This window comes from Halichoerus grypus, chromosome 2 (assembly GCF_964656455.1).
Source record: "Halichoerus grypus chromosome 2, mHalGry1.hap1.1, whole genome shotgun sequence".
Classification (NCBI taxonomy): Eukaryota; Metazoa; Chordata; class Mammalia; order Carnivora; family Phocidae; genus Halichoerus; species Halichoerus grypus.
In genome coordinates this window covers 90,763,525-90,791,444 of record NC_135713.1, presented here as the reverse complement: position 1 = coordinate 90,791,444, position 27,920 = coordinate 90,763,525, and the positions used below count along the sequence as shown (strand labels likewise).

Sequence of the window (27,920 nt, the reverse complement as noted above, 5' to 3'; positions counted from 1 at the left end):
TTCTTTCTGTGACGCTATATAAAAATCTCATCAATATACAAAATCATTCTGAGCCTCAGATTTTCTCATTTTCTCTGGATGAGAGCTTTGATTAGCTTTTTACAAGTTCTTCATTAGTAATTGGCTTGCTCTTTTGTTTTTGTTTTTGGCTGTTGTCTCTAATAAGTTTCTGTTCTATCAAAGAATTCTTTGAGGATGGTCTGAAATATGCTATCCTGTGTTATGTTACAGAATATTACAATTTAATATTCTTTATAAAATGCAACCAACAAGTGCTCTCAGGATTAAATGTTCATTTCTTCTTTTTGATGCTGGTGGCTGGGATGGGTTGTTCGGTCTTATCATCATGCCTGACCTAGTTGTGCAGCCATTCCTGTTTAATTAATAGACATTTACATAAGCTCTTTTTCCCCCAGCAAGCTTCATAATGGTCTTGTTGGTTATCTCCTTTCACCCTGTGAAGTATCAGCAGTGCTGTCTCTATTTTGCATATCAAAATACAGAGAGATTAAATAATGTACAGCAAATGGATAACTGAAGAAGTTTGGGAACTCAGAATTCTGACATATTAATGGTGTTGCTTAAAGCAACAACCCATATAGAGTCTATAAATATATTCCAACTCTGCTTTCTAATCCAGGAGTTGGAGTTGGGACTGTCAGCAGCCCTTTGTAGATGTATGCAGGAGTGGGAGAATTAGTTTCTGGACTCCCTCTGGAGCCATGAAAGGAAAGTTTTTGTTAGCAGAGGAGCTGGTATCTAATAACTATGCTGTGATGTTTGTAATTTTTAATAAAAATTCTAGGAAGCCTGGTGGCTTCTGTGCAGCATATGAATTTGAAGAACTGTCCTTTTTTTTTTTTTTTTAAATCTACCTTTCCAAACACCATTAGGGTTTTATTCCTAGTTAACTGGCCACAAAATATCAACAGGTGCAACTTGAGCAAAGCGTAGCTTCCCCGAGCTCCCCCTGTCTGTCTAAGAAACAGGAGAAACTTGCTGACCTCTCAGGGTACTTGGGCACGACTTTGATTTCTTTCCCACTTGAATCTATTTTTAAATATTCTCTCACTGTCTTTGTAGCTGTTTCCTCACACACTCATTGGGGATAGATGTCTGTCCTGGGATATTTCTTTCCTCCCCCTGTTTTTCCCTGTCTCTTTTCAAAACTATAAGAAAGGATTGCTTGTACTTCAAATCCTGCTTCTTTGTCTTGTCTAGGTGTTGATTACTTCCAGAGAATTCTTTGGATCTTACAGGGATCGCTTCAGTTATTTAACGTCACCAACACAATAAACAAAAGTAGGCATTTTTGGGGCGCCTGGGTGGCTCAGTTGGGTAAGCGTCTGCCTTCGGATCGAGCCCCGCATCGGGCTCCCTACTCAGCGGGAAGCCTGCTTCTCCCTCTCCCACTCCCCCTGCTTGTGTTCCCTCTCTCGCTCTTCCTGTCAAAAAAAAAAAAAAAAGGCATTTTTCTTCTCTAACTTTACCAGACTTCTCAATCTTACTTAAAAGATGGAAGTCTGTGTGTCCTTCACTTAGCTCCCTTCCCACTAAACTTGGAGTAATCTCTTTCTGTCTTAGAGCCTCCAGCCACAGGCTTCTCTCCCTCCGCCCCAAGTCCTGCCCACGGTTTCAGGACTAGATCGGATGAAGCGCCATGTCTTCGGGAAGTCTTTGCTGGCCCTCCTCCCGCCAGTCAGAACTGACCTCTCCTTTCTCTCAATTCCCATATTCCTGGATTGCTACCTTTTGAGTGGTACATAATCTGTTGTGTGTTATAGTGATTTCCGTAACCCTTGAATCCTGGCTGCCTCATGAGCGTGGGGAGAGATGAGGAGTGGAGAGGAGATGTTCTATCCCATGTGACTCCAGGTCCCTCTGAGCTCATAACAATACACACCCTGTGTACAGTCTGGTGTTTCCAACTGCATTGCACTCGGCAGAATGTTATGGAAACCCCTCACGTTACAACAAGCATCGGATTTGCAGGATGAAATAGTAGTTGAGGAGGCATCAGGATCTCACCATGAGTATCACTCCAGGGAACAAAGAGTCTTTCCATCCATGGGTCCTCAGGCCTGGGCTGCCTCTCATTTATTGGTGAGCTCATCTCTGGCCTCCAGCACCTGCAGGCCTGCCTCAGGATCCCCTGCATCTCACAGTGGGGAACATATTCTTTACTAGTGCCACTGAGATCCTTACAGTCTTCTCTGGAGTGGGAGGCCTCCTCATGTCTCTTCTCCAAATGATGAAAAGAAAAAAATCCCTCCCGCAGAGGGTACCTCTCTGCCAGCTTTTCTGGTTTCTGCTCACAAGGCCCACTACTCCCCACCCCCCCACCCCCAGCATCAGGCCAAATGAAATTTCTGTTCTCCCTAGGGATTTCTTCTTCCATTCTCTTTAGAAATCCTAAGTGGAGGTGAGTGAGTGGTGAAAAACGTATTTGACCTTTGGAATTCTCTCCCCTAGAGGTGCAAACCAGGACTTTTGAGTATTGGGGGAGCAGCTGGATTGTAAACCTCAGGAGTTGAGATAATGGGATGTTCTTTTCTATCTTTCTAGTACCTAAAACTAGACTATAAACTCCATGAGAGCAGATTTTGCTTCTGTCTTGAGTATGCTTATATCTCCAGTGCTCAGAACAGTGCCCGGCATATAGAATTATGCTTCATAAATATTGCTTTGGGTAAATGAATGGGTGGATGGATAGATAGATGGTTGAATGTTTAGCATGGAGTCTTACCCACAATAATTATTCAGTGATATTTGTGAATGCATTAGTGAAAACCACATGAACTGATAGAGGAGTGAGTTAAGTAGAAAGTCATGAGTTTATTATATATTTTAGTAGTGTTTTTTAGTTTCTTAGTCTGGGTTACACACCTTAGGGGGATACTGTGGTGTGGCAGGGAGTAGGCTAACTCAGAGAATTAAAATATGCATCTTGGTACATCAATTTTTTTCAGTAGTAATATAGGATATTATTTTTTGTGTGGAAGCCAATACATAGATTTTAGAATGCATTGCATAGTTTTTTTTTTTTTTTAAAGATTCATTTATTTATTTGAGAGAGAGAGAGAGTGAGCAGGGGGAGGGGCAGAGGAAGAGAGAGAATCCTGAAGCAGGCTACCTGCAGAGCACAGAGCCCGATGCAATGTGGGGCTCAATCCCAGGACTCTGAGATCATGACCTAAGCCAAAATCAAGAGCTGGCCACTCAACCGACTGAGCCCCCCAGGCACCCCAGTTGGCATAAGTTTTTATGTGGAGAGTTATTCCTGACCATGCTTTTAGACCCTCTCCTTTGTTCTTAGATGCACTTTGGAAGAAATATTTGGGAAAACAGATACTGAAGTTCTTATCTTATCTGGAGACTCATAAATGTACAGAAGATACTGTCCCTGGTTTTGTGACAAGGAGAGAAAATGTTTCTTTTCCTTTCACGTCCCCACAGCGGCATAGGGGGCCACTGGTGCATTCCACACAAATATCCCCCTTTATTTTATTTTATTTTTTTTTAAAGATTTTTAATTATTTATTTAACAGAGATAGAGAGCACAAGTAGGCAGAGCGGCAGACAGAGGGAGAGGGAGAAGCAGGCTCCCCGCCGAGCAGGGAGCCCGATGCAGGGCTCGATCCCAGGACCCTGGACCACGACCCGAGCTGAAGGCAGCCGCCCAACCGACTGAGCCACCCAGGCGCTCCTATCCCCCTTTATAAAACAGGCTGCGTATGCCGATAATTTACTTTGGCACAGTAGCATGTATTTGTCTATGCAGTAATTCCACTAATATTTATTGAGTGCCTACTAGGTGAAACGCACAGTTATGGATGCTGAGATTAAAATAGTAATCAGAATCCTTCCTCTCCCCTTGAGGAATTACAGTCTAGTAATGGAAGATTCCTGTAAACAGTCAATTACCTATGCAGAATGGTGTGGAATTAAACAGTAGGCTTAAGCAGGAGGTGCAGTGGGAACACAGAGGGAGGGCGCCTGATGCAGGATTGGGGTAAAAGAAAGCTGAGATCTGTAGGAGAAATGGGCATTAGTAGGTGAGAAAAGGCAGGAGGGTATTCCAGACAGAGAGAACCTCATGAACAAAGGTTTAGAGGTAAGAAAAAATAGTGTTTTGGGGGGAACAGCAAGTAGTTACTGGTAAACTGTACATAAATATAAGTAAATATCTAGTTTTCTAATTCTGAATAGGATTTTTAAACATAAAAATGATAAAAGAAATAGAAAAAATACAGATTTAATTATCTAATACTACCTTCCACATGTAAATCATCATGAGCAAAATTTAAAGACAATTAACAATCTAGAAATTTAAAATATTTTGAATATTTCAGCATCTTTTATGGGAGCTGGTGTTATTTGTTTATAGAGCACTCTATTACTAACATTTGAAGACTCACAGTGGTGGTTGAGTGAATGAAAAGAATTAGTGTACTCAAAAGTTATGAAAGAGCTAATACCCATTAATAAGAAAACTCCTGTAAACCCTCACTAGACAAATAGTAAAGAAAACATGAGCAGATATTTTAACTTGGGAGTTATCCTTGGCTCTTTCTTTTTTCTCATACAGCATTTTGAATCCTTCAGCAAATCTTGTTGGCTCTCCTTTCAAAATAAATCTCAAACCTGACCATTCTCCCCCACCCACACTACTATCACCTAGTACAGGCCACCATCCTATCTGAGCTACTACACCACCTTCTACCTGCTCTTCTGCTTTTCCTTCTCCAATATCAAGACTAATATTTGAAACTGTAAATCAGAATATGTCACTTTCTTCAAAATCTCCCCAAAGTCTCTCCATCACACTCAGAATAAAACTCCAAACCTTTTCCGTGCCTTGCAAGGCGCTCCATGATCTTACCTTTTGGTTATCCCTCTAGTCTTCCTTTTGCCACTATTACCCTTCATTCCACCCGGCCACCTTGGTCTTCATACTGTTTTTTGAACACCCCAAGCACTCTTCCTCAGGAGGATCTTAAGGTCTTTGCCCTTGTTGTTCCCAAACTGAAAATACTCATTTCCCAAAGAATTACATGGCTTGCTTATTACTTGGTCAGCTCTCTGCTCAAGTGTTACCTCTGGCAAAGAAGCCTTCCCTCACCAACTTGCCGAAAATAGCATGCCTCCCCATCATTCTCTATATATTAAAATTTTTTTCCTCTTACCCATTGGACCCTTTCTGCCTTACTCTATATAAAGCATGTAAAAAGAATAAAAGATGTAGACCCAGAAAATTCCTAATTTCTGAACATGTGAGTATGGAGTTGGAATCCCTCTTCTTCCCTCCCTATCCCCAGGCATCAGAAAAAAGCATATGTAAACTTCTCTGGAAGGACACATTTATAATCCTAGGCCTCAAAGAATTACTGTATTTATAGTTCTACTAGGTCACAATTTAAAAAGTACAGAATTTATAACAAGCCACTAAAAGGGAAAGCTAGCAAAAACAACAAACTATAGTATCAGATACTCAAATTCATATGTTAAAAATTTTTGGTGCAAAAATACAAAATAAATATGTTGACTGTAATTCTTAAAATAGAAGAAGATACTGACAGTATAATACAGGAAGAAAAGACTATCAAAAATGATCGGGTAAATTTAATAAACAATCAAATAGAACTTTTGAAAGGAGAGCATCTAATTAGAAAGCCTAAACTAAAAAGCAATAAATATAAAGGAAGCATTGATGTGTTAGAAGAAGACTCTGAAGAAATTATACACATTGTAGCAAAAATTGAAAGATGATAAATATAACAGGTTAAGAGACATTACAGAGGGAGGAGGACAAAGATGTGTCTAATAGGAATTCCAGAAGGAGGAGCTGGAGGGAATAAAACAGAATTAATATTCAAAAAGCTGATGCTGAGAATTTTCCAGGATTGCTGAAAGGACTCTGATACTCAGATTCAGGAAGCTCAGTGAATCCAAGCAGGATAAATGAAAAGGAATCCACACATGGACACACTATAGTAAAACATCAAAGGGAAAGAGAAGATCTTAAAAGAAGTGACAATGTGGGTGCCTGGGTGGCTCAGTCGGTTAAATGTCTGCCTTTGGCTCAGGTCATGATCCCAGGGTCCTGGGATCGAGTCCTGCATCAGGCTCCCTGCTCAACGGGGAGTCTGCTTCTCCCTCTACCTCTCCCCCCTCATGATCTCTCTCTCTCTCACTCACTCTCTCTCAAATAAATAAATAAATAAATAATCTTAAAAAAAAAAAGTGACAATGTGACTGATAGTTCACTTCCAAACAGACAAAAATGGAAGCCAGGAGAAAATGGGATAATAGATTCAAAGTGTTGAGAGAATATGATTGTATCCTAAAATTTTATATCTACAAAAACTTATTTTTCAAAAATGAGGGCAAAGATAAAGCATTAACAATATGGGACATTTACTACCTACAGATCTTCACTAAGGGGTGTTCTGAGGGACATATTTCAATGATAAAGAAAATGATCCCAGAATGAATACCCTAGATATAGGGAAAAAATGGTAAGCAAAAAGAATAGTCAAATGTGAGTAAATCTCAAACACTGAGTTCAAAACATTAATAATATCTAATTTATGGGATTAAAAAACAAAAGATACGACTGAAATACTGGACAACAGTAGAACAGAAATCAGGAAGGAGTGATCAGAGTTAAACATCCCAGGGTACTTGAATTATTTGGGAAAAAGGCAAATATACTGAGTAACTATATTTTATTAAGTAAAATGTTTACTTAAAGATTGTGGGATAATTTCAAATTCATAAAAAAGAGAAAACAATGAGAAAATAATTTGAGCCTACACTCAATTAATCCAAAGGAAAGCAAGAGGAGGAAAAATGAAAAGCAAAAGAAACATTAAAAATAGAATAAGTAAAAAGTCTAAAATAAGAGGTGGCTGGGTAGCTCAGTTGGTAAAGCATCTGACTCTTGATTTCAGCTCAGGTCATGATCTCGGGGTTATGAGATCCAGCTGTGCATCGGGCTCTGCACTGAGCATGGAGCCTGTTTCAGATTCTCTCCCTCTCTCTCTGCGGCTCCCCCCACCAGTGCACTCTGCCCCTCCCCGTTCCTGCACATGTGTGCGTGTGCGCTCTTTCTCTAAAAAAAAAGTCTAAAATAAGATGGAAGAAATTAAATTATACCAATGATCACAAAGCCTATAAATGAACTAAACACTCCATTTAAGAGATAGATTAAAAAGGTGGATTTCTTAAAAACCTGTCAATGTTATTTTTATAGAAAACATATCAAACATGAGGATACACATTGAACAGCAAATAATTTTTTAAATGCATAAGGTAAATAGAAATTTGGTGTGGCTATATTTTTATCAAAAGTCCTTTTTTGGGGGGCAGAAAGCATAATCAGAGATAAGTATGATCACTTTGTATTAAAGCTTCATTCCCTAGGAAAATATATGCATTTAAATAAAGCAGCTTCAGGATATATAAAGCAAAAATTGACAAACTACAAGCAGAAATGGACAGATCAGCTATTATAGGGGAGATTTGAACTTCTCTTGGAAATTCATAGATCAAGCGGATAGGAGTCTAGAAAATGTGGACAACACAATTACCCAGCTTGATCTAGTGACACATGGAGAGCACTGTAGCCAACAACTCAAGATTCCATATTCTTTATACATATTCTTAAGCACCCCTGGAACATTTAAAAACTAAGAACAACAAAATAAATCCAAACAAAATATATGTAGGGAAAAAATAGAAATAAGCAGAGAAATCTGTAAAACAGAAGACAAAGAAACTTCGTGAACACCAACAAAAAACATATGGCCGGGAGTGGCGTGTAGTAGGCACTCGATAAACATCTATCTGTTCGATGAATAAAAAGCAATAGAAAACTACATGTGTGTACATGAAAAAGTTTGAAATTCACCAAATAGTGATTAACTCTGAGTTGGGCAGTTTTAGGTTATCCTGCTTTTACTCTTTGTTCTTTTCTGTATTTTCTGAGCTCTCTGTATGTATTGCCCTTATAATTTTATGAAAACACCATTATTTAAAAATAAAAACAAATAGATTTTTGAAGAGATGGGCTAGAGAGGATTAAATATCCTTGCTGCCACCTCTGGTCAGTGGGGTGAGGCGGTGCAGTATAAGACTGGAATTTGGAGGTGCTTCACCCCTCACTACATGGGTGACTTTAAACATAATCCCTTTGAACCCATTCTCCAAAGTGGCAAAAAGAAAGCCTTCCTCAAAGAATTATTCGGATAGGTGACCCCGTGCAAAGCACTTAGTACAGTGTCTCATACCGTAGCTGTTCGATAGCCCTGTTCCTTTCCCTGCTTGAGGAAGCAGGCTTAGGGAAATATCCCTTTCCATTTCTAAGGAATGTACCCTGAGTGCAAGGCAAATTTGATCAGTCTGGAATATGAAACTGGATGAAAGCTTAGTATGTGAAATTATATTTGTGCCCTCCTGGAGAGCCAGGAAAATTAAGACACGAACCAAGAAATTCATCCCCTTTATTAGATGTAAGAATGAAGGTGCAGTATTATCATTTCCTTGTGATAGTCATATCTAATAGTTCTGAAACCAATTCACAGTTTTCATGTCAGACTTATTTTATGAGACATTTAACCATTGCTAAATTAAATTTCATAGGAGAATGTGCCTATATAACTCCTCTGGAGTTACAGAGATAGAAATCGGACCCATCATTTCTATTTTCACGGAAAACTATTTAGCAGAACTTTGCTCCAGTAGAAGTGTTTATTGAGTTGTAAGCCTAACACAGTTCATTGGCTGCATGTATTTCCACACTGACATTTTTCTCGGTGCAGATTTGCATCAGTTCATTAGTACTGACAGCAGATGGTAGCACTTTCACACAAATTTACCTTCTGAATTGATCTAAGAAATGTCACTAAAAAGATCCTGACAGTTTTGATGTTCTTCCATTTCTGAAAATGGTATGTTAAACAAATAAGGTGTAGGATTTTAGATTTTTTTTGAACTCCAGCACATAATTCCTAAACCAAAAATGAAAGACAGCTTTCATCTCTGATTCTGGCTGTCTGAAGCCTGAGCCTTAAAAAATCCAGATAGCATGAGCCTAAAAAAATCTCCATTGTAGAAAAATGGCTTTTGGAGAATATTATCCAGATTGATTGTCTTACACTAATCAGATGGCTCAAATTATTTGTAAATTCTCTACTTTGCTTTGAATACAAATTGCTTGGCTTGCAGAAGTAGTGGATTGAATGTGACCGAAAACATAGTATTGGCTCAGGTCATAAGGCTAACTTTGAATTCTGTCACTTCTGCAGAATTAAGATATCCCTAAGATTAACCACATTTTAAAACTACGGATCCTTTTGCCTTTAGTTAGGGTTAAGTCATTATAAAATTATCAGGCAAGAAGACTTAATATTTGCTAAGTGAATGAATGCGGGTGTATATGAATTCTAATCACATTGGGGAAACTTTTTATTTTTCTACATTAAATAATCATTATTATATTCATAATAACTAAGGTCTGTATTCAGTAGTCTTACATATTTAGAAACAAGGATTTTGGGGTATTTTAAAAATTAATTTTCCATCTGTATTTGAAAAGTAATTAATGGTTTGGTTAATTTGCCACAACTAAGAGAAGCTGTTATATTTGAGAAAGCATTGGGTGTTGGCCATATACAGTTTAACCATGGAGGTGATTATGGATGTTTTTGACACATTGCTAGAAGAGTGGTCATGATTAACAACATACTTAAGGGATTTATTTAACAACAAGAAGGAGCTTTTGGGTTCCAAGTGCTCTCAAAATCAAGGGGCCCTTTTTATCTTATTCATGGCACTTACTATTATTTGGATTATCTTGTTTCTTTATTTGTTCTGTGTATTTATTGGCTGTCTCTTGCACTGGCATGTAAGTTCCATGGGATCAGGGACTTTATCTCTGAGAAACAGTGATCTCTATTACTATATCCAGAACTGTTCCTGGCAGACATGTAAGAGATGATCAATAGATATGTGTTGAATTAATAAGCACTAGTTTAAGGCAGGTAAGAGGAGCCAGAATTAAGCTGGACAGGAGGACTTGCCTTAGGCATAACACATTTGGTTTGTGACCCTAGGGTCGGCTTAGGGATAAGCGGGAGGGGGTAGGGAAAGAGGGAGCCCAGGCTCTGCTGTAAGAGTCAGGCCACTGGGCAGACTCTGGAGGTGGCACTTGGGAGACATACACCAACCCACACCCAGTGGATACCTCAACCCTCATCACATATATGCATCCCCAAATCTCCACACCCAGTGTCTCCAATACACAGTGGAGGTGCCTCCAATTTCCTGTGAGTAGGTTTGTGCACATTCACACAGACGTGAGTGTTTTGGGGTTCGAGGCTAGAGTTAGCAGCAACAACCACACATAATTCTTTCCAGGGATGCTCTGAGTTCAGCTCCTCCTTGGACCGGCTGAGAAGAGGAGAAGAAGCCAAGAGAAGTTAGGCCCCTAGTCCAAATCCAGCCAACAGGCTTGTTTTATTTGGCCCAGTCTATGTGTTTTTTTTTTTTTAAGTGCCAAAATTTAAATTTAGGAAGTTTTACATAAAAATCTGGATTCCTAGGCTATTTTGACAAACGGGAAGACCTGGCACACGGAACCTGCATTCCCACATGGCACAATTGGCTGGAGCAGAGTAGCAATCATAGTCTTGGCTGGGAGCACCCTCTGGTCCCCCATAGTCCCTGTCACTGCTGGTGTATTCAACTGACCTTGCTCCTTCAGGTCACCTGCACAATCTCTGTAGGTATTTGTCTTAGATTGCTTGGGAAGCTATAACAAAATACCACGGACTGGGTAGTTTATAGACAACAGAAATGTATTTCTCTCAATTCTGAAGTCTGAGCTCAAGGTGCCAGTCTGTTCTCATGAGGGCCCCCTTTCAGGTCACACCCTTCTTGTTGCGACCTCACGTGGCAGAAAGGGGTGAGCTAGCATTTGGAGGTCTCTTTTATAAGGTCCTAAATCTCATTCCTGAGGGCTCTACCCTCCTGAGCTAATCACCTCCCAAAGGTCCCACCTCCTATAAGACCATCACCTTGGGTATTAGAATTTCATCATATGAATTTGGGGAGATACAAACATTTAGACCATAGCAGTATTTGCAGTTGCAGTCTTTGGCATAATGGCGAATCCACAATGTAAACGATCAATAAATTTATTGTCAATAATTGCTTTTGCGTCAGTACAATTTGTGCGAGGTCACTCCCTACAGGAAACCTCCTAGGGCTCCCCATTGTTTGACAAATGATGTGCATCTCCCTACCCTGGCAGTGAGCTGACCTGTATTTCTATGCAGTCATTCTCTTATAAAGGCAGTGGAGTTCCAGCGAATGGGCTCTTGACTTCCAGAAACAGCCCTATAAGCTTGGGAAAGACAGAAGGATAGAAACAGATAAACAGAGGAACTCAGGAAGAAAAGAGACAGACAGACAGACGGAAGTACAACAATTTAAATAATGCAGGCCATTCTCCTGCCTCGTCCCCCTGCCATTCTACCCATCGAACATGTGCCTCTTGGCGCTGCAGTCAAGCTCGAAACAATCAACATGGTGGCCAAGTTTCTGCAAAAAAGTGTGCGAAAGATTTTGATCCCCTTGCAAAGAGGTGAATGAAATACGTTGTTCAAATGGTCAGGCTTTTGGGCTTCGCAGACATCCCTGAGGAAAAACTGGGGAATAATTATAAGCCAAAGGGAAACACCAGTTGACAACGAATTCGAGGGAACTGATAAAATTGATCTATAGTTTGTATCGTGTAAACAAAACCGTGTGCCCTCCTCTCCTTGATTGTACTACTTTATCAATTCGTAACTCCTCTCCAGCTTTTTCTCATGTTTGGATTATGAATTATATTTCAAAACTGAAAGTGATCTGTATCTTAATTTAGTAACTTGGAATTTAAAACAAACTTTTATTTTAACAAACCAGATTGTGTGTTTTAACTTTTTCAAAGTAATTCACACTGGCAATCCCGGACCAACTCTGATTTTTACAGGAGCATCCAATACTTGGGCAACCCTTTTTTGTACTTCATCCCTGCAAGACGAATGAATTCATGACTCCTGTATTAAAGAATTCTCAAAAAATCAATAGGTAAGAAACATCATCAAGATACATTGGCTTTTACTCTTATTTTAAAAATGTAAATCTTTTTATGTGACTCTAAAAGCTAAGCTAAAAAGGAAATATTGTTTGTAATAATAGTAATGGCTAACAGTTACTGATTTTTACTGTGCTAGGCACAGTTCTAAGTATTTTAGATATATTAATACATTGGATTTTTATAACACCCCATGAGCTAAGTTCCATTATTTTACCCAGTTTACAGAGGAGAAAGCTAAAGCACAGAGAGGTTAAATAACTTGGCCAAGTTCACACAACTTGTTCAGTGGTAGACCTGGGATTTGAACCTGGGCATTTTCACCTAAGAGCCATGCTCTTAACCACTACACTCTGCTACCTTAGCAAATGCCATAAATTTTAAGTGTCAAATTGGAATCATCAAGAGGAGTCAGGAGCCTTAATGTCTTGACTCCCCCATTAACTACCTCAGTCTCTTTGGACCTCAAGTCCTTGTCAGGTAATGGAGCTGACATTTGGAAATGCTGGGATTCCACGTGGTGGGCACACACCTTTGAAGGCAGCTCGTCTCTTCTGTTGGTAGTGATTTTCTACCACTCATCCAACATTAGAATTGCCTGTATTTTCACTTGTTTCCTAGGAGTGTCAATTATATCACGTCATGGCTGAGCGTTGTAGGGCCAGTTGTTGGGCTAAATCTACCTCTGAGTTATGCCAGAACAGCCTCTCAGGATGAATGAAATGTCACTTGACAAGGTAAAAAGGAAAGCCTGCACTGAATGTTTTGCTATTATAAAGATCCTGTTGTCTCTGTTGCACTTGGGGTCCCTACTGGCCCCATCAAATATTAAGTCTTCTTTCATCTTTAATAGACTGAATATGAACTGTTTGTTTAGGTTTCCAACCAACAGTGCCCAAGCATTTGGGAAGCATTGGACTTTGCTATAATAACACTCACCCAACTACAGGAGTGGATGACTTTATTTCAGAATTGTTATTCTTGAAATAAGTGTTTACTGTTCAGTTAACCTTCTTTTATTCTCTTAGCTTTTGTTTTGTTCTTGTTCTTCACTTCCTTCTATTGAGCCAAAGACCTAGAAATTGCGGCATGAAGAACACCAAAGTGTACCTGGCCAGTCCTGGTTTAATAGGACAAATACCGTGCAATAGTTCAACTCACCAAGATTTTGACATGGATTTATTTTTCCATTGGAAGCAAATGTCTGCAGTAACTGCTATGCTGTATCCCTCATCTGGAAGAATTGTTGGTTTGGAGTTGCTTGCTTTGTTTTTCATTTTATCTTGCCAGGGGCTGAAACTAAGATAAAAATGTAATTGTCTCTTTAAAAAATCTAGATTAGTGTCTATCGATGAGGAATGTACTTTAGGGTCACCTGAGGATCTTTTATGACTCAAGTGCTGGGGTCCACCTCCTGCAACAGCCTCTCTGGGATAGTTCTGACACACCTGCTTCTGGAGAACCTCTGGTCTGGATGTACCTTTAGTGTGGTATTTATTTGTTTTGTTTTGGTCTCCCAACAGGCCTTTTCCAATTCTGTGTATCGCTCCAACAAGCTGGACTTACTTTCTAACATTTGTCTGGGCATTGCCCTGAGCCTCCTGGTTGTTAAGAATATCCAGGAGACGTGTGTTCACGAGGCAGGCCACTCGGAGGAAGCGGTCAGGGAGAAGGGATTATCGGCTGGCCAATTACAGAAGACTGTGCCCGCACTTTCAGTCTGTAGGTTCGGGGCTGAGCTCTCACACACGGAGCAGAAGTAGAGAACGGGTTAATTCAAACTGCTAGAAAAGCTAAAAGTAAATTTTAAAATGCTGAGCTGCACATATTCATGCTGGGATGAGAGCCTGCTTACATGCTTGCTGGGCATTTTGGTATTTACCACTTAACATCTTTTCAACTTCTGCAGGGATTTCCCCCCGCCCCTCCCAATGTAAACACAGATTTCTCAGCAAGTCATTTCTCAGACCATGTCATTTCTAGAGTAAAAAAAAAACTAAGTAAATTATAATAATGTGTCATCTGGATGATGTACTTGTCTGGAAATAATAGTTATCCTTTGCTAACAGATTCTGAGATGATAGTAGTCAATCACTGTAGGGACAGTGTGTAGGTTTTTTTGTTGGTGTTGGTGTTGTTCTTTTTAAATTAATTTTTTTTTCTCTGATTGATGAAGACCTTAAAATTCATCAGTAGCAAGAAAAAGTCCTGAAAAGCTCTTATAGGTTCTAGAGACCTCCCTCCCCAGATAGATCCCTCTCCTCAGGCCACTCTGTTTCTTTTCAGAATATTTTGCACTTAAAAAAAACCACACATTTAATTTTTGGTTGATAAAAATTTCCATTTTTAAGAATGCAGCTGTATAACAGACTGTTATCCCAACAGTTATAAAACATTAGAAAATATTTTGTTTTCTCAAAGTAACAGTTCTTACTCTGCAATACAAGGATTTTCCCTCCGGGTTTCTTCTCCAGTTAATATAATGCAGAACCCCTTCAATCAGAAATAAGGCTGGTTAAAGCTGCTTCCAGCCAATATCCTAAACTCTGCTTTTGTGTAGCCTTGGAAAACTTACTTCACCTCTTTGGTCCTCGGCTATGTGATTTGTGAGAACAATTGCAATTCTCGGGTCTGTGAAAGCGAAGCGTAGAGATCTAGACTGTGAGTTTGGTTAGCTGCTAGCTGTGTGACTTGGGCTAATTTTCCTAATCTTCTTTAGTCTTTTACCATTTCTATGTTTAAAGAGTCCCTTAATATCCACTCCCCTTACCTAACCAGATCAGGGAGGAGATCAAAATGGTAAGTCAACCTGAATGTGCTTCATAAACTGCACAATGCCATATGGAGAAAGAGGCGTGAGGGATAATTGGCCCCAGCTCCTGCCCAGCGCCAGCACACCTTCTCCCTCCCACCACATTTCAGGCCTGATTCCTCCCAACACGCATGGGCCCCACATCCTTCTCTGACTGTTGTTCATGCTGGTTCCCACCTGGAAATGCTTCCTTCTCCATCTCTCAACTCAATTCCCAACCTACTCTATAAAATTCACTCTTACAAAGCCATCTCTGACCACCACAGCCACCACTGGTCAGCCTGTCCTTTCATTACGTACTGTACTTAATCATATTAGCATTTCATTGTCTCCCTTTCACTCTGATTTCTTCCTCTCCTTGATGATGGATAATAAGTACTGACCCACTTTTTTTTTTTTTTTTTTTTTTTTTGGTATGTTGTAAGGTGGCATGCACAGAATAGTTGCTGTCTGTCCCTTGGAAGTGATCAAGGGAAGTAAGGCTCTCAGTCCAGGGATTCGAGTGTGTGGGCGAGAGGCCGTGTTGACCATTTGGTACTAGCTTACAGGAGCTAAAAAAACAAAACTAACCATTCTCCTAACACAGATGTATTAGAACAAAGAGGAAAAAAGGATGTTAAAACTGGGTTTTTGCATCCATTTTTCCTGATAATAGGTATAGTTCTTCATGCTCTCAAGATATGAGGAAATGGAGGTCTGCATTGTCACAACCAGCTCTTACATAATTCAGAGAGCTGATATTCCAGTGAGTTGGGTTTTTTATTTTTTTTTATGATTAAAATATGAGAGTAAGAATATGCAAATATTCACTCCACCAGATACCTATTGAGTTCCTCTTACATACTGAGCCCGAGGCTAGCTGCCAGGGATGGTAAGTGGAAAGACATGACCCTGGCTCATAAGAATGCCCCAGTCCAGTGGAAAGACAGACAAGAAGATTTAGGGACAGAAGGATGTATGCTGTGGCAAAGGTGTGCAAAGGAAGCACCCGGGAAGATTTGTAGAAGAGGAATGTGAGTGGAGCTGTGAAAACCTTAGGAGTTAGCCAGGTCAAGAATGTAGGAAAGACCTTGAAAATGCATAGGGAAGTGGTCAAGAGTGAGGCTGGCTAGCAGGACTGGGGCCAGGTCTGGAGATTGATTGCCACACTGAGAATTTGTATTTGGTCTAAAAACCAGAAAGAGCCACTGAGGGAATTCAGGTAGAGGAGGTGAAGTGATCACATTTGCATTTTAGAAAGATCCTATATTTTTAAAATGACTATTGCATATAACTAATCACACATACACTGTCAATTTTTTCACCAGCAGGTTCTGGCCCACAGGCTTTAGAAGGTAGGAGTGCAGAAAGGGCTGGGAGTATGCCAAGGACATTTTTCAATTTTTGCCCAGGGCCTTCCAAAACAAAACTTTCCAGTGTCCTGAAAAGCCTGCGTCCTGGCTGTGTTACCTGGGGCAAGTCACTCCACCTCTCTGAGCCTCTCTTTCCTAATGTATTAAATAGAAGGAAGTGTATTAAATCAAGTAAAATCCAGTTATTAGTTTATGACCTCTCTCTCTCTCTTTCTCTCTCTCTCTCTCTATATATATATGTTTAAGAAATAGAATATGTCTGGGAAACGCTCCCTGTGTGTCTTCTTTACTCTCACACTACACACACAACACTTCTGACTCTAGATGTGTGGATTTTTCCCACAACAAACAATTCTGCAGTACCAGCTGGGGTCCTACAATTCAGTTCTAACACTATCAATCTGGAGTTAGGATGAAAGCCTGTAAGTTAAGACCTAAGTCCCACAAGACTGCCCCACTTTAAGACCCCAGTCACAAGTCCCAGGTTATCACCTGTGTTTCTAACTGACCAACTATGAACCAGGATTACCATGACCCCCTCCTTGCGTTGATTAATTTGCTAGAATGGCTCATAGCATTTAGGGAAACACTTATGTTTACCGGTTTATTATATAACAAAGGATATGATAAAGAATACAGATGAATACCCAGATGAAGAGCTACATAGGGCAAGAGCCAGAGGGTCCCAAGAACAGGAGCTTCTGTCCCCATGGAGTTGGGATGTACCACCCTCCTGGCATATAGATGTGTTCACCAGCCTGGAAGCTCTCTGAACCTCGGACTTGGGGGATTTTATGGAAGTGTAATCACATAGGCATGAATGGTCATTAACTCTACTTCTAGCCCCTCCTCCCCCTTCCTGGAGGATGGGGGACAGGGCTGAAAGTCCCAAGCTTCTAATCAGAGCTAGGTCTTTCTGGTGACTAGCCCCTATTCTGAAGCTATTCAAGAGCCCACCAAGAGTCACCTGCTTAGAACAAAAGACACTCCCATCACCCAGGAAATTCCAAGGGATTTAGGAGCTCTGTGTCAGGAACCAGAATCAAAGGCGAGGTATTAGAAGAGATGCTCCTCATGCTCTTATCACTTAGGAAATTAGAAAGTTTTTAGGAGCTCTGTACCAGGAATGCAGAGGGCAGAGACCAACATGTGTATGTTCTATTATTTTACAAATACATGGGGGAAAAGCACATAATAAGGATATTATTGTTTTCTGAAACTTTGGTTTCAGATATATATATATAATCTGTTTATATGGGTGTGTACGTATTTGCACATGTGCATACTAGGTGGTGATGTAAATATATTTCTAACTCCAGGGAACAGGGATTTGAAAACTGATGGACAAATAAGCTCCCTTCCAATTCTGAGACCCTTTGAATCCCTCCCCCCCCCCCCCCCCCCCCGCCTTATACTGCTGGCCAGTAAGTTGCTGAGGGCTGTTCTAGAAGGATATAGGCAGCACTTAACTACTATTGTGCCCATGGCACTGAGATACTTAAATATGCACGTAGGTCCTTTTATAGGGCTTGTCTGTAAAAGTGCTTTCACATTTTTATCCTTAAATGCTGTGGTGTTCTTTCAAGCAGTACTGTAACGTAAAGGCCTTGCTTTTAACTTTTGTATTGTCAGTAGCAACACCTAGTGGTAAAAGAGCCCAATTGCAAGTATCCTGTTTTCTAGACTATTAAAACTGAAAGTGATTTTAGAGATCACCAAGTCCCATTTGTAAATTATTAAAAACAAACTGGAAACTCACATTTTTTTCCTTACACTGAAATATACTTTACATGAGAATAAATAAAGCCTCTGGTTGCATTATGATTTCTTGGATTTCTTTGAAGCTTTTCAAATACCCAGAAATCACGGTTACAACTGAGGCAAAAAATTAAGCATACCCTGATAGGTTATGACTGGGAATCATAGTTCAGGATATGTACAGCCTTTGGTGCGTTGTTATTTACACCTGCATGCCAGATCTTCAGGGTTTAGCATGATGCCTGGCACGTGGTGATACTCAGTAAATCTTTGTGGAATGTTTGTATATGTGGCTGAAGACTGAGCACAGGGAAAGATCTCATGATCTTTCTGCAGGCACCAGGCACTGGACCTGCTTTCCTCTTTGAGAACTGTGACCCACTCTTTCCTTTGAGAAGACTTCTGTTCCCTGACAGAGCGGTGGAGTGGGAGGTGGTCTCCTCTACCCCCTTCTTCAATAGATTCAGAGAGAATAGCCAGGCCCTTACCTGCTTATTAATAGGGAAATGGCTAAATCAAACGTGATGCTGTATGGCAGTTAAGGGGAATGAATTCAATCTCCAAATAGGAAGTTCTCATAAATAGATTGTTGAGTTAAAACAGAAACTAGATGATAAATATGCATGCAACTTAACACTATTTATATAAAAAATACACCAGTACCACACATTTTCTATAGTACATATACAGTATATGTATGTGAAAACATTAAAAATGATCTAGAAGGACACACCAAATTTGTAAGAGAGGTTACCTCAGAGAGTGGAGAGTGGGAACTTGGATTGGAAGAAATCAAAGATGTTGGCTCTTTTTGTAATGCTACATTTATCTAGCCGAAGACTGTGAAACTAAAATTCATTTTTAGAAAAGATTTTAGTCCTCATAGATAACTTGGAAGCCACAAAAACATTTGAAGGAGAAAATTTTAAATGTGCTTAAGTGTAAATCACCCATGGATAACTGCAGTTAAATTTTTGATGTATTTCTTCATACTAGTTTAAACATATTTAATTACGATCATTCCGTATATGGTTTTACATTATGATTTTTCCCACTTTAACATTGTATTGGCAGCATTTTCCCTTGTCATGTGGTTCTTTGAAAAAACAACTTAAAATGACTAGTAATCTTCTATATCAAAATGTCCCAACTAATTCCCCTGTTGTTAGACTTTTAGGTGGTTTCTAATTCTTCACTATTTAATTAGTATACATTCATTGAGCACTCAACCTCTTATGTGGTCAGGACCTGTGCTAGGGAGATAGTGGTCCGTAAGGTAGACATAGCCCCTCTCTCAGAGAGCTTTCAGAATGTAATGCAGTGAGAAATGGTGTGCAGAAACAGTCGCTCACATTTGGTTTCTTTAGGTTATACTGTTACTAAGGGAATGAACAGATCAAAGGATACAGAGTGTCTTAAGGCCTCTGACTCATGTTGCTAAATTGTTCACCAGTAAGGCTATAGGGATTTATATTCACAGCAGTAGTCTGTATTTTACCATTTCCTAAAATCTTTGAAAATAATTTTATTTTCCTTTGCTTTTATTACGGAATTGATCATTTTTCTCTTCATGTCTTGGTAAAATTTGCATGGATTCTCACCTTTGTTTCTTCCCAATATCTATGCATTTCTCAGTGCTGCTGGAGTTAGTTTTCCAGCTTCTTTATTGTCCATTTTATTGCCCCAAATCTCTGTTTTTTCCGTATCAGAGCAGACCGTCCATATATTGTTCTATTACAACCAGAAAGCATAGAATTAAACAAATAACAATTATAAGTAACAATGTAATTTTAAAAAAATATTATGGAAAATCTTATACCTACTCAAAAGTAAGCAATATAATGAACCCTCACATACTTACACATCAGAATCTGTAATTACCAAGATTTTTGCCGTATTTGCTTCACTTAACCTTAACTTTATATTTGCATAAATATTTTAAAGAAAATTGCAGACATTATGCCATTTGTTTTTACAGGTGCATACTAAATATTTTTCATTTGATCTATTCTGACAAGTTTTACTTCAGTCTTAGATGTTAAAACATCTTTGGGTTCTTGTCCTCTGCTGCTTCTCCTGAGATGGAGCTTTGCACCCTCTTTCGGATTATGCCTTTGCCAGTGACACTGGGGAACTTTCCTCTAAAATGGCCCACTCTTGAACCCTCTTACATTGTTGGTGGGAATGCAAGCTGGTGCAGCCACTCTGGAAAACAGTATGGTGGTTCCTCAAGAATATAAAAATAGAGCTACCCTACAACCCAGCAATTGCACTACTGGATATTTACCCCAAAGATACAAATGTAGTGATCCAAAGGGGCACCTGCACCCCAATGTTCATAGCAGCAATGTCCACAATAGCCAAATTGTGGAAACAGCCGAGATGTCCATTGACAAATGAATGGATAAAGAAGATGTGGTTCATATATACAATGGAATATTACTCAGCCATCAGAAAGGATGAATACCTACCATTTACATCAACGTGGATGGAATCGGAGAGTATTATGCTGAGCGAAAGAAGTCAATCACACGCACACACAAATATGCAGGCACACATGCATGCATATTATGTATTGGGCAAGAAAAAGAAGAGTATAGTGGCAGAAAAAAAAACCTACCTAATTATAAACACTAAAAAATGTATAAAATACTGAAGGGACAAAATCAATTATTGCATATAGAATTAAAAGGGTTGGAAAATAAAACTGGGAACCTAAAGAGGGGGAAAGTTGTCCTACTTACCTGCATATGTACACAAAACAGCACCTGAAGCTGTCAAACTATATAGAAAAAAGTATAAAGACTTACAGTAAGCATGGATAAATTCACAAAGCTGATGGGGCAAAATGATATGACAAGACAATCTATTTCATATCACTGTTTCCAAAGCAGGTGTTAATGGACAAAACATGTTTCAACATGTTTCTCTCAACTGTTCTCAGCTGTGATTGAAATGAAATATTTAAAATGTGGTATTCCTTTAATTTAATCAAAAGTGGGTTGTTGGCTTTTTTAAGTAGTTTTTAAAAATTTTAATACTTTTTCAAATCATGAAAAAAAAAATAAAAAAAATAAAATGTGGTTTCCTGGGGCACCTGGGTGGCTCAGTCGTTAAGCGTCTGCCTTCGGCTCAGGTCATGATCCCAGGGTCCTGGGATCGAGCCCCGCATTGGGCTCCCTGCTCAGCGGGAAGCCTGCTTCTCCTTCTCCCACTCCCCCTGTTTGTGTTCCCTCTCTTGCTGTCTCTCTCTGTCAAATAAATAAATAAAATCTTAAAAAAAATAAAATGTGGTTTCCTTTGCCCACTATTGTACAGATTTAAACATTAGCTGATTGGTAAAAGAGGTAAGGAAACATAATAATGTTTTCATTAGCATCTAAACTTATTTGAAAATTTGGGTATGTTCAATCTTTTTTTTTTTTTTAAAGGAAATCTTTTTTTTTTTTTTTTTGATTTTATCTATTTGACACAGAGGGAGAAATAGCACAAGCAGGGGGAGCAGCAGGCAGAGGGAGAGGGAGAAGCAGGCTCCCCCACTGAGCAGGGAGCCCGACATGGGGCTCGATCCCAGGACCCTGGGATCGTGACCTGAGCCGAAGGCAGCCGCTTAACCGACTGAGCCATCCAGGCGCCCCGGGTATGTTCAATGTGTCCTACACTTTATGCCAGCCAAGTAACTTGACCTCTTGTTGTTTCTAATGAACCACAGCAAATGAGATTTTAGAAAGCTAGACTTAAAAAAAAAGAAACAAAAACTACTCATTGTGAGTAGATTAAAGAACATTCATGTCAATAACTTATTACCACAAATAATCAAGCAGATCACTGGCAAGGACCTGTGGAAGGTACTTCTCTGGAAGCTGTGAAGGGGTGATCTGGGGCCATGATTTCCTCCTCTCCCTCCTGAGAGAGCAGCTCTCCTTGGCACTCGAATTGCTGTTTGAAAGCTTCAGGTTGTCTGGGAAGCAGAATGTGTTACAGGAAGGGATCTTGATGGTGCTCATTATGTCTGACTAAAGGTCCAAGGTTCTGTGTGTGAGGGGCCCCTTGATTTTTGAAGATACACACCACATATTAAAGGCTTGAGTGACAACCTGAATGAGGCGGTGACTGTGCTTGTGCAGATTTGGAAATGTTATCTGTGGCTCATGAGTCCCTTCAAATGTGTCACTCTAAAAATAACTTTCTTGGGGCACCTGGGTGGCTCAGTCGTTAAGCATCTGCCTTCAGCTCAGGTCATGATCTCAGGGTCCTGGGATCAAGCCCCACATCAGGCTCCCTGCTTGCGAGTCTGCTTCTCCCTCTGCCTGCCGCTCCCCCTGCTATGCTCTCTCTTTCAAATAAATAAAATCTTTAAAAAAATAAATAAAAATGACTTTCTCCTATGAGACAATTTATGCCCCCAAACATACAATTTTAATGTTTTAGTGCTTTGGTCTAGAACCCTTGTGGTCATGTTTTCATGATAATAAGGTTTAAAATCCACTTTTCTTCCTCACATACTAACAAACATAGTAACATCACTTTACCAAATAATGTGGACAGGAATTGTGTTAGAAACTAAGAATGCTCAGTACAACCTGCCAAGACAATCCCCCAACTATAATGTCATAAGAATTGTGAGCTAATACTTGAATGAGCCATTTAAACAGATTTTATAGGCTAAAATAAAGATTTTACAAGCTACTGTTAGTGAAAAATTTATAGTAATATGGTAATTTATGATCTTGGCCTCTTTTCTTGACTGTGCAAAAGCCAACAGAGAAACATTAGCTACTTGGACAACCTTGAAACAGACTCCAGGAGTGTTATCCACAGCATGACCATTATGACCAAATCCTGCCACCAGACATCTTCCTAGCATGAAACAAAGGAAATTCATGTATTTTGTGACAGGACCATTTGTTCCCTTACTTTTGAGATTAGAAAATTCTTTATGTACTTTTGATACAAGTCTGTTGTTGGATATATGATTTGCAAATATTTTTGTCTGGTCTGTGGTTTGTATTTTCATCCTCTTAGTAAGATCTTTCAGAGTAAAATTTTTAGAAAGTCCAATATATACTGGTTTTTTTTTTTTTTTTGTGGAATATACTTTTGGTGTATTGTCTACAAGCTCTTCACCTAACTGTTAAGTCATGACTCAGTTTTCTTCTACAAGTTTTATAGCTTTACATTTTATTCAGATACTGTGATCCATTTTGAATTAATTTCTGTATAAGGTGTGAGATTTAGGTTGAGGTCCATTCTTTTTTGCAAATGAAAGTCGATACTATTTATTGTAAAAACTATACTTCCTCCATTGAATTGCTTTTTTATCTGTCAAAAATCAGTTGGTCTTACCTGTATAAGTCTATTTATGGATTCTATTTTATTGATCTGTGTCTGTCCCTCCTTCAATACCACACCCTCTCGTGTGTAGCTACAAATTAAGTCTTAAAACCAAGTTTTGTGATTCCTCCACCCTTTATTCTTCATTTTCAGTATTGTTTTAGCTATTCTAGTTCCTTTGCCTTTTCATATTAAATTTTAGAATTAGCTTTTCTATTTTTTTTTTTTTTTTAAGATTTTATTTATCTGAAAGAGAGTGCCAGAGAGCACACAAGCAGGGGAGTTATCAGAGGGAGAGGGAGAAGCAGGCTCCCCGCTGTGCAAGGAGCCCAATGTGGGACTCCATCCTAGGACCCTGGTATCATGACCTGAGCCGAAGGCAGATGCTTAACCAACTGAGCCACCCAGGCGCCCCTAGCTTTTCTATTTCTATAGGAAAAAAACCATCTGCTGGGATTTTGCTTATATTTTGCACCCAGGTGTCTCATTTCTCTGACCCTACAGCCTCCATGTGCAGTTGGGCACAGCCCAGGGCTGGGCACACACTTCATGCTGGAATCCGGATCCAAGAAGGGACAGCTTCTGTCACAAGGTGGTGGGGGATGGGGGCAGAATGAGCCATAAGGAGGCAGATTCGTTTCAAAAACTTCGGGGTTTGGGGCATCTGAGGTGGATTTGTGTCAATCTGTCAGTCACTTAGCTATAGGACGGGCATCCAGGGTGCACCCAGCAGACAAGTGTGAGCCACTGTCACAGGTCTTAACTCCCAGGTGTGTTGTTCTCTACAGGTTTGGCTGAGGTCTCAATAGGGCAAGAAAAAGGATACTGTAGAGGAGTGGGTGGGTGTTGGTGCCACCCCATCCTTTAGCTCTGCCTTCTACCCCCTGCATGGCCAGGCAGCACCTCCTAGCTCCCTGCACTGCAGCTGACCCACTGCTGACCCCTGGGGATGGAATCCTGTGGCCCTTGGTGGCCTCTTGTGGTTCAGGCCCTGGGGGGGGTGGGGTGGGTAGTGTGAGACCCAGAGATCTACTGGGTTGGGTCAGCTATGGCCATCCGAAAGCATCTGGTCAGCCTTTGAGAATGATTTAACCAATACCTGTTCAACTACATACACTAGTAAGCCCTGGAATAGAAACCAAGGAACAGCCCATCTTATTACCAGCATAAATTATCAAATTAACACGTACCTTGTAAATTTATACAATGTTTTGTCAGGGCCCCTGGTTGGCTCAGTTGGTTAAGCAACTGCCTTTGGCTCAGGTCATGATCCCGGGGTCCTGGGATGGAGCCCCGCATCGGGCTCCCCCTGCTCGCTCTGCAGGGAGCCTGCTTCTCCCTCTCCCTGCCACTCCCCCTGCCTGTGCTCTCAAATAAAATCTTAAAAAAAAAAGTTCTATGTCAAACTTTGTATTTCAATTAAAAAAAAAAAGCCACTCTCCATCCTTGTGGAAAGACAAATCACAACAATCATTCGTGGCAAGAATAAGCACAAGTGTGACATGTCTGGGGATCAGTGAGGTCTGAGATGGAAGCAGCAGGTGGCATGAGATACCTCCTGAAACTGCACCGGGAATGCAAGTTTGAGCACGGGAGAATTCAGTATTGCTGGAGCAGGTAAGGACCAGACAAGACACAGATCTTACGTGCTGTGTAAAGGATCATGGTCTTGACCTGGGAAATGGAAAGCCAAAGAATTTCCATTTTCCAAGATCCTAAACATAACCTAACACTAGGCTTTGATCAAAGAGCAAGTAACTCACATTTATTAATGCAGCCTACAGCAGTTCCTCTGTTAAGTTTCAAGAAAGCTACTAAGTTTCATTTTAGGCCCCAGATTTTACCATTTTTCTCCTAAGGAAATTTTGCAACAATTTACCTACAGAGAACAAACTGATGGCTACCAGAGGGGAGGTAGACGGGGGAAGGGTAAAGTGATGGAGATTAAGGAGTGTACTTGTCATGATGAGCACCAAGTGATGTATGGAATGGTTTAACCACTATGTTGTACACCCATCTTCCAACAATTATCAAGCTACAACCCTTCTCCACTGTTTCTAACTAATCACTTATACTTTGTGCCTTGAAATAAACCTCAAGGTCAAAATCTATTCACTTACTGACAAGGTCAGTACAAAGAGCATTTAGGCAATCTTTTATAGCTGAACACCCTTGCTCTTAAACAAGTTTCTCTCCTGAGTCTTAATTTTCCAGGTGTACACTTCCATTAATGCCGATCTACTCAATCACCCAGTGCCTTACCTGCTGTCATAAACACAGAATTACAACATGGATCGTGAACCTTTACTCACATCCCAGAGCAGGGAGCAACTGGAAGGTGGGTCCCCAGGGAGATGGATCCCAGAACGTACATTACCATGGTTTCCCAACATGATTCCTGCTTTAAGTGTAGTGAGCTTTTAAAGCCGTCTATACAGGGATACCATGCATTTATTCCAGATTATCTATTTTGTTTATTCCATGGAAAGGAGAATAACTATGAATCCCGTTTACTCTAGAGAATTCTGAATTCACAGTATTTCCACTCTCCTAAAATGGTAAGGCATACACTGCATCTCTGCAGTAAGGAAAGTAAGACACAAAACATATTTTTGGCTTATGAAAATTTATTGTCATGTTTTCACCATCAAAACTTATGATCTTGGTCTTTCCTTCTTGCCTTTGTATAAGGCCAAAAGAGAGACATTGGCTACTTTGACAACCTTAAAGCGAACTCCAGGAATGTCACCGACAGCATGACCTTTGCGACCAAATCCAGCAACCAGAACCTCATCATTTTCCTGCAATAAAATCAACAGTTTACTTCTGGTGTCATTGGTAATCACTAAAAATACCCATTCATCATATAAAAAACTAGGAACAACCATGTCAGGAACAGAAACAAGACATACTTACCTCAATAAAATTCAAACAACCATCATTGGGTACAAAGGCTGTGATTTTTTTGCCATTCTTGATCAGCTGGACCCTGACACACTTCCTGATGGCAGAATTTGGCTGCTTGGCTTCAACTCCTCTAAAACATAAATGGCACAACACAGTGAGCTGCCTTTCTGAGAAGGGATACCTTTTAGTTTGTTAGGCATACAATTTATTAGAAATTACACTGTTTCAACCTTTTTAGTCTAGTCCTAAATTGGCAAACTCAACATGTTATCAACCACACTTTTCCTCAGTCTGGTACAAGAGGGAAAACATCTGGCCCCTTTACCAGCTGTAAAAAATATGTATCAAGAAATGAAGCTAGAAAGCTTGGATTCGAATCCTGTCAGTAAACTGACTGGAGCCTTAAAAATTTGTAACCTTGGGCAAGAAACTTCTCTTTATCTTAGTTTTCCCAAGTAGAAAGATGGGACTGATTTCAAACGTTAAATAGCTGACAGTGCCAATTGCTTAGAACAGTTCCCACACATTTTTAAGCGCTCATAACGTCCCTTATTTCATTGTCCCTTTTTCCGCCCTCAATGCAACCCCAATTCATTACAAGCGAACACTGAGATTAAAAACCTTAGTTACCTAATCCCCAAACCCTCGTGTTACCAACTTGCAAACACTGCTACAGAAAGACCTAGAATTTACCTCACCACTTCTTTAAATGTATTTGAGGTACCATAGTAAAATAAACCTTGAAGGAGAAAACAGTGGTCTTTCACTTACACTTTTTCCAGCACAATTCCTTTTGCATGGGAAGCGCCTCCAAAAGGGTTGGCCTTCAGGGCTGTGCCCAAATGGGCTTTCTTGTACTGTTTATCATGCCACTTCTGATCTCGTCGGTGGCTGCGGAGCTTCCTGGCAGTACGGAGACCGCGACACTTGCCTAAAAATAAAATCTCATTAGTTCCCCCGTCAACACCCCAGTCATATTCCACATCTTCTAAGACCCTAGCCTCACCTGGACTACAAACCGATAGGCTTTCATCACACCTTAGCACCTGGTCCAAACCTCCAAGTTTCCCTCGAACCAACAATGACGTGGACACAAGCGCTCCATTCGGTGCATTTTCCCAAAGGAATGAGCCCCCTCATCAACGCTCCGGGGCGGCACCGGCCACCCGACGTCCCTGATAAGGCGAGCTCCGCGGCCTCTGCGCCACATGGGCCCCTTCCGCACCAGGCCATGTGCCTGCTACAGCGGCGCTTCCTTGGCCTTCCCCATCGGGACTCCCGGTGGCGTCCTCCTCACCGCTCTGTTCCTATCCGCCCGTCCGTCCCTGAGCCCCCGAATTCGGCTTGCGGTCCCCTCAGCCCGACCCCGAAGAGCTCACCCATCCTGCCGGCGCCACGGGCCTGAGCAAAAGAGAGAAGCAGAGCAGGAAGGAGCCACAAGCCCCTGCGAACAAGCTCCGCCCAGCCAAGGACCCATGCAGCTGTCTGCGCAGCGCCTGGTCCGAAGCTGGCGCCCCTTGTTTGAAAACGACAAGTTTGCAACACTTTCCAGAATCTGCGTCTTATTTAGTTTGTGTGAAATCCAGTGGTACCGAACTTGCATTGTTGTTTATTT

General features: G+C 40.5%; 2 protein-coding genes across 16 annotated transcripts in view; one reads left to right on the top strand and one right to left on the bottom strand.

Annotated features, from left to right (window-relative positions):
• Positions 1–26,224, top strand: part of ATG10 (autophagy related 10) — a 404,709-nt gene extending 378,485 nt beyond the window's left edge. For 9 of the 15 annotated variants that reach the window (XM_078067096.1, XM_078067097.1, XM_036067261.2 and 6 more), the window contains 2 exons: positions 12,038–12,135; positions 13,171–18,021. In XM_078067096.1, the coding sequence (XP_077923222.1) occupies positions 12,038–12,135; positions 13,171–13,450 (378 nt within the window). In that variant the 3' untranslated portion in view covers positions 13,451–18,021. Of the gene's footprint in view, positions 1–12,037; positions 12,136–12,763; positions 18,022–20,042 lie in introns of those variants that run through there. The other 6 variants (XM_036067272.2, XM_078067100.1, XM_036067290.2 and 3 more) reach the window with 6 other exon arrangements.
• Positions 26,008–27,842, bottom strand: RPS23 (ribosomal protein S23). Its single transcript, XM_036067161.2, has 4 exons — positions 27,685–27,842; positions 27,077–27,236; positions 26,315–26,435; positions 26,008–26,199 (listed from the first exon to the last, which is right to left on the bottom strand). The coding sequence occupies exons 1-4, from the start codon at positions 27,686–27,688 to the stop codon at positions 26,053–26,055; spliced, it is 432 nt and encodes a 143-aa protein (XP_035923054.1). The 5' UTR covers positions 27,689–27,842; the 3' UTR covers positions 26,008–26,052.
• Between the last annotated feature and the right edge of the window lie 78 nt (positions 27,843–27,920).